Source organism: Quercus robur, chromosome 8 (genome assembly GCF_932294415.1).
Source record: "Quercus robur chromosome 8, dhQueRobu3.1, whole genome shotgun sequence".
Taxonomy (NCBI): Eukaryota; Viridiplantae; Streptophyta; class Magnoliopsida; order Fagales; family Fagaceae; genus Quercus; species Quercus robur.
Genome location: NC_065541.1, coordinates 21,689,680 through 21,697,312, shown reverse-complemented (window position 1 = coordinate 21,697,312; position 7,633 = coordinate 21,689,680). Strand labels below are relative to the sequence as shown.

At 34.0% G+C, this 7,633-nt stretch overlaps 1 protein-coding gene across 1 annotated transcript; it reads left to right on the top strand.

Annotated features, from left to right (window-relative positions):
- The first annotated feature begins 1,030 nt into the window (after positions 1-1,030).
- LOC126693935 (uncharacterized) lies at positions 1,031-3,835 on the top strand. The gene has a single exon (XM_050389989.1). The coding sequence runs from the start codon at positions 1,080-1,082 to the stop codon at positions 3,498-3,500; it is 2,421 nt and encodes an 806-aa protein (XP_050245946.1). The 5' UTR covers positions 1,031-1,079; the 3' UTR covers positions 3,501-3,835.
- The last annotated feature ends 3,798 nt before the right edge of the window (positions 3,836-7,633 follow it).

The window sequence follows — 7,633 nt, the reverse complement described above, 5'->3', positions numbered from 1 at the left end:
AAACCCCAGCAAACCCACGGTCACGTCGCCGCGACGCCGCAGCTCGCTCGTCGCCGCCGTCGTCGCTCGTCCCTCATCGCAGATCGGAGATCGGCCTCTGCTCCGGTGCTCCCTCCGGCCCTCCCTCAAGGGTATTTCTCTCTTTTTCTCTCTTTTTCTCTCTCACTGTCACTAAAATGAAAAATGGAACGAAATCTTTGTAGATCGTCGACGCCAGACGGTAGATCGGTCATCACTCATCGCCGTCGGAGATCTGCCGTTGACTAGTTGCTTCCTCCGCTCCGGCTCCGGCTCCGGCTCCAGCAGTCCGGCCCTCCCTCAAGGTTTTTCTCTCTGACTCTCTCTCTCTCTCTCTCTCTCAGTCTCTCTCTATCTCACCGAATGCTTTAGAGTTTATGAATCCTGTTCAGTTCTGCCTAGCCCTTTTATTCTTTTAGCTTTAATATCATCTCACATTCTCAATCATTCATTGGTTGATTTTTTTTTTTTTTTTTCCTGTTTGTCTTTATCTTATCCGGTTATTCCTCATTGTTGGTCAATGGTCAATGGTCAATGTGTTAGTTTTTAGTGTAAACCAATATTATTAAATAATAATTAATATTTATTCAAAAGTTAGTAATTAAATTATTAGCTATTATTTATGGCAAATTTTTAAGAATTGTTTAATTATTTATTGTTATATTTTAGGAATTGTAACAAAGGATATGTTATGCTAAAATTAATGACAAATAAATTAAAACTATATTGCATAATTACCAACTAGGATTAAAGCATTATAATTAATGACAAATAAATTAAAATAATATAGTTTATTGTTATGCTAAACAACAATAATTAAAGTTATATAATTAAATTAACCAATACATTATAAAAGATAAATTAATTAAATTATTTGAGGGGTTATTATTAATTAAAGTTGTATTAAAAATGGGTTGACTGTTTAAATTATAGTAAAAATTTTGTTTTTTCCTTGAGTATGAATAATATTCATATAACTAAGCAAAAATTTCTAATTAAAATTTTATTTTTTAAAATTCTTTTCAGGTTAATTGAGTCATATTCTTAAAGTTAAAAGAATTATGAGCAAACGAAAAACAATTGATGCATTCTTTAAGAAAAAAGATGTTAGCAATTCAGAAATTAGGACACCTGTGGCTGTAGAAACAAATGTTAATACTTCGATGCCTGATGAACACACCTCCAAATGTCCAAAACTTCAATCTGAAGAGATAGATCGTGATCCAGGAACACGTAAACAAATATGTGAATTTCCTATCAACAAACAAGATGAAATTCGACGAGCTTATCTCATAGAAGGTCCATACCAACCTGAAAATATAGTCTTTCCATACAATGATGATACTCATCGTCGTCGATTTCAACCTTCATGGTTTGTTTCACATAAGGATTGGTTGGAATACTCACCTACAACGGATGCATTATATTGTTTTCCTTGCTACCTTTTTAGTAAGAAACCAATAGGTCGTCCCGGATCAGATGTGTTCATTTCAACAGGTTTTAATAATTGGAAAAAGGTGAAAGATGGAATGAATTGTCCTTTAATTCGTCATGAAGGGAAAGAACCAAACTCTCCACATAAAAATGCTGTGAAATGTTGCGAGGATTTACAGAATTATTCACAACATATTGACAAGCTAATTGAGAAACAAACGTCAAAAGAATTAGAGAATAATCGGTTGCGGCTCAAAACCTCAATAGAGTGTGCTCGATGGCTAGCATTCCAAGCTTGTGCTTTTAGAGGTCATGATGAAAGCCTTGATTCAAAAAATAGAGGCAATTTTATTGAATTGATAAAATTGACATCAACTTTTAATGACAAAGTAGCTAGTGTTGTCTTGGAAAATGCTCCTGGAAATGCCAAATATACATCACCCACAATTCAAAAGGAGATTTTGCATATTCTTGCTAATAATGTGCGAAATGCTATTCGTGAAGAAATTGGAGATGCAAAATTCTGCATTCTTGTTGATGAAGCTCGGGATGAGTCGAAGAGAGAGCAAATGGCCATCATTTTGAGATTTGTTGATAAAGAAGGTTTTATTAAAGAGCGTTTTTTTTATGTTGTGCATGTTAGAGACACTACTGCATTGACTTTAAAGAATGAGATATGTGCTGTCCTTTCTCGTTATAACCTCCACATTGAAAATATTCGAGGTCAAGGATATGATGGGGCTAGTAACATGCGTGGTGAATGGAATGGATTACAAGCTCTTTTTCTTAAAGATTGTCCATATGCTTATTATGTACATTGTATGGCTCATAGGTTGCAATTAGCTCTAGTTACAGCATCTAGAGAAGTAAAAGATGTTCATCAATTCTTTGATCATTTGGTCAATATTATCAATATTGTTGTTGGTTCTAGTAAGCGTAGTGATGAATTGCAACATGCTCAAGCAGAACAAGTTGAGAATATGATTGCTTCTAATGAAATTGAGACTGGAAGAGGTGCAAATCAGATTGGTACTTTGCAACGAGCTGGAGATACTAGGTGGGGATCTCATTTTCAATCTATTTGTAGTTTGATTAAAATGTTTGATGCTACTTGCAAAGTTATCAACACTATTTCTGAGGAAGGAGCTAATTATAAACAACGCGGTGATGCCGATGGAGCTTATCAGGTATTAACATCATTTGAATTTATTTTAATCTTGCATTTGATGAAAGAGATAATGGGAATTACTAATGTTCTTTGTCAAGCTTTGCAACAACAATCTCAAGACCTTTTAAATGCCATGCATTTAGTTTCAACTACAAAATCACTTATTCAAAAGTTGAGAGATGATGGATGGGAGCCTTTACTTGCTAGTGTTATATCATTTTGTGAGCAACATGAAATTGATATTCCTGATATGAATGCTCGTTACACTAAAGGTCGAGGTAGATATCGTCGTCAAGATGACAATTTAACAATGGAACATCATTTTAGAATTGGCATATTTACAGTTGCAATAGACTTTCAATTGCAAGAATTGAAAAGTAGATTTTGTGAGCTAACAACGGAACTTGTCATTCTTAGTTCAGCTTTAAATCCCAAGGATGCTTTTAGATTATTCAAGATTGTTGATATATGCAATTTGGTTAAGAAATATTATCCTCAAGATTTCACTGAACATGAACAAGAACTTTTGGAGTCTCAATTGCGACATTATGAGCTTGATGTGATAAAACATCCAGATTTTCAGAATATGAGTACAATTTCCGAGCTATGTAGGGGATTAAAAATTTCAGGAAAGTCTCAAATATATTTTTTGATTGATAGACTTATTCGTCTTGTGTTGACCCTTCCAGTTTCTACAGCAACTACAGAACGAGCTTTCTCAGCTATGAAGTTGTTAAAAACAAGACTTCGCAATAGAATGGAGGATGAGTTTTTGGCAGATAATATGATAATTTATATAGAGAAGGAAATTGCAGGGAATTTCACTATAGAGATGATAATGGATGAATTTTATTCCATGAAAAATCGTCGTCAGGCATGATTTGATTCGGTTGATGACCCGACCTGACCCGAATAATGGAAGATTTACTGAGGCTTAGTCCATGGAGCGGAGGCTTGGGCCGACAAAAATTTTTTGGCCCGTTTTGTAACCCATTGTGAATCCTGTGCGCAGGATATAAAAGCTGTTTTTTTTGGTGATTGGGGTTTTGTCTTGTTGTTGTTTTTGAGAAAGAAAAACACTGTAGCCGCACATTGTAATTTTCTTTGATAATAGTGAAATCCCTGCAACTCTGTGGACGTAGGCAAATTGCCGAACCACGTAAATACTGTCTTGTGCGTGTGATTGTTTTACTTTTGGCGTTTTGTTTTTTCTATTTTTTTTGTTTCTCACAGGTTTGAAATTTCGGTCGAATTCCCAACATGTTCAAGTATATAATAATATATAAAAGTTGATAATTTTGTATCCAATAGACTTAAAAATTATATTTGGTATATCTCTGTTACAACCCGGCCCCCCCAAGCATGTATTCCTGGCTCCGCCCCTGTCCAGAGCCAAAATATCCATATACTCCATTCCCGTCTTTTACACTCTCAGATGCGAAAGAAAGGGTTCCAAGGTTATTCCAACCTCCAAGGCTCTCATTGTATTAGCGCTGGATCCATCCATTACAAATTCTGCCAGATCGATCACACGTCATGAGTTGGAAAACTTCCAAATGTTCAGCCCTTGCACATGAATGTCTGTTCAAATGAACAATCATTCACGTGTCTTGTCTTGAGTCTCTTGACTATAAACATGAGTATATATTATAGTCATAACAATTAACAACTACCATACTCAACCCAAATTCTGCCATTCATAATCTTTGTAGTGTTACTGATTATTGCCAACAAAAGTCTTGGCGTACTTGTGTTAGTCCAAATTTAAGAATGGACATGATAAAGCTTTATTTTGGGTCCCTGTAAACTATCAATCAATGATCCAGGGCTAACAATTCACCAACTCTTATGGTCAAACGATTTCAAGGTCAGGATTTTCTAGTTATTTTCTTCAATAGGTCTTTTCTACAATCAATCGAAACTGAAATTACTTTTTCCTTTGATTGTTGACAACTTGGAGAGCAAAACAAGTTAACCAAACTTGTGATATTGGCATGTTCCAAACCCACACTATTTATGCCATAATTTTTGCTTTAACTCTGGTATGATAAATTATGATTGGTTATCACCACTTTTTCTATACTATTCACAATTAATTATATTAGACCCTATTAACAAGTATTCTTAAAATATTTGTTGATGAAATATTTTTAGACAGTTTTAATATTAAAAAATATAAAAAATTGTTAAGAAAAACAATTACTTTTTTGCATTAAAAATAATTCTAAAAATACTTCCTTAGCCAATAACTTTGGGCATCGTTAACTTTTTCGAAAGTTTTATCTCTAGATTTTCTCCTTTCTCGTCTGCAGCCAATTCATGGCCATCAGGCCATGAAGAGTCACAAGGGGACTTCCAAGAAAGCCAGAGTGAGATAAAGTGGCATATTTTTTTATCTTTTGGGGTTCCATATACACTTCCGATTGGGCACTTTATAGAATAGACTACCTTGTTCAAATCAATCCACGTCCTGAATGCTTTTGGCACCGTTCGATGGACCTTGATATGCGCTCCAATCACTTTTGAAGACCATCCAACGGTTTTCATGGAATGGAAGATGTACAACTTACGAGGACAATAGTATTTCATAAGCACTGTCTTTATCAGCTGAGCGGCGGAATTAGAGGATTTATAAGTATAATTAAGGTAGATAGTATTATTAAATAGCTACTTCCATAATGGCTTGTTTTTATTTAGTCGGCTAGTGGCTCGTTCCAAAGTCCCTATAATACAGCTTACTACTTTTTTTAAAAAGAGAATTGATATATATTTCTTTTATACTAAAAAAAAACTTTTTTGTCTTATCGTATTTTTGGTTAGAGACCACTTTTTTATACTTTTGTTGCAATTATTTGTTTAGAAAAAATAAATATGATTCTTGTAATCTATCCATCATTAATAAAGGGTTCAATTAATTCAACCGGTAAAATCTCTAATAGTTAAATAAAAAATTTAACGTTTAATTTCCACTTACACAAAAAAATCGATTAACGTTTTAGTTTAGTCATAAAAAACAAAAATTACAAAACAGAATTCATAGAATTCTCTCGTTTGGGCTTGACTTTTTTAAGTGTTCCAAATTGCCCACACACACATTAGATAAGCCATATTTACTAATTTACATAATCAAACGCCATAGAATTCTCCTGCTTGGGCTTGACTTTTTTTTTTTTTTTTTGTTGGGTAAATGTTTATGTAGGGGCTAGAACCCCTGAGCTTGAAGTCACTTAGATGACTAGATACCACTTGGGCCAGTAGGCCCGGTGGTGGGCTTGACTTTTTAATAGTCTTAAATTGCCCTCGCACATATTACAGTTAAATACTTAACAAACTTTAATAACAGGACTCCTTGTATGGGCTTGACTTTTTAAGTTTCCCAAACTGCCCTCACACACATCTAACAAACTTTAATTAATAGGGATAGATAAGTCAATTTTCAAAATTCTTGATTTTAGATTATCTTCATTACATGCCCTTTGTGCATTCTATGATATTCTTTTCTTTTTTTCTTTTTTTTGGGAGGTTTAGTGTCATAATTTTATGAAAAAATAAAAATAAAAAGCAAAATAAGCAACTAAAAATCATCAAATAAATGACAAAACCAGACTGTTAGGCTGTATAAATGCAAACCATGCTGCATAGTTTTATTAAACTTAGTATTTGCAGAAGTATAATAATAATATAGAATCAAACCACCAAAGTTAGCAAAAAGTCAGTTGAATTAAGATTTTAAAATAGTCTTATCTTTCACTACCAAAAAAAAAATAAATAGTCTTATCTTTTAGTTAAGTCCGCTTTTCTGAAAAGACAAACAAAGAATTAAAATTGATTTTATCACTGTTAACACAAAAAAAATAGTCAAAATTATCTATCATCTTCCTCTATCACAATCTCTCAACCTTTAAAAACTAAGTCCAATTAAAAAAAAAAAAAAAAAATCCAAGTTTTTAGCACACATAACTTCCAAAATTTTAGGATAACTACATCATTTTATGTTTAATGTTCTAACTACAAAATTTTAAATGATACAAACTTATCATTTAGCTATACATGATATAAAGGGAAAATGATTTTTTTTTTTTAAATTTTAAATAGAGCGAGAAGGACCTAACCCAAATGCCCTAATTGATCGGACCTAAGTCGATTGGCAAGAGATCCAATGCCTATGATAGTCGACGATGGGTGTCCTCCTCTAAAACCCATAAGGGGTAGGTTGAGTGGTGAGGCTCCCCTCTGAAACACGATATAAACTAACATGACCGACCCTCCGCCCATATATCTTGAAATCTTGTTGGAATCCTCCATTTTTGCCAAGAATCAAACCCAAAATCACATTATCGACTGGGATTCAATTTGGATTTAGCAGAAATCTTGTGATCTCTTGGGAGATTGAGATCTTTACCTAGATCGATTGGAAATCACACGATCTCCAACAAGATTGTGGTTGGCTCGATTCGATTGGATAATGGTCTCAGTCGATAGTAGGTCCTTTGGTCTACCAACCAATAGGATCAGCTAGCACAAACCCTACCTAGACAAACTCGTGGACACCCTTATATACACAACAAAGGCCTAAAAGTAAACCCTTCACACCCTTCACATATTATTTAACACTAGTATCAATAGATACAAAAGCTTATTAATTAAAAAAAAAAAAAAAAAAAAAAGGATAAAAAAGAAGTGCAAAATTACTGCATTCAGCTAGCACTAATACAATTCTAGAACATAAAAAGAACGAGCTTGTTCTTATATGTGCATCAGTGCATGCATAACGCTCTACTTGCTATCCATTAACTTTCTATAATCAATAGCCAAGCTTGAACCAAGAAAACCAGGTATAGCTCAATTGAACAAACCATCCAGGTTAAGGATCTCTTAAGGCATGCCTTTGGAATACCAATGACCTTATTCCTCCTGTAACGCCGCTTGCTGTAGATTTCAAGTACTAATGTAGAGTTAGGCCTCTCTAACACCAAATCTTTATTGATTGCAAATATGAACTTGTAATTCCAT

Bases quoted from the DNA above. Each gene is read 5' to 3' on its own strand.
- LOC126693935 (XM_050389989.1), top strand. From the start codon at position 1,080: ATGAGCAAACGAAAAACAATTGATGCATTCTTTAAGAAAAAAGATGTT.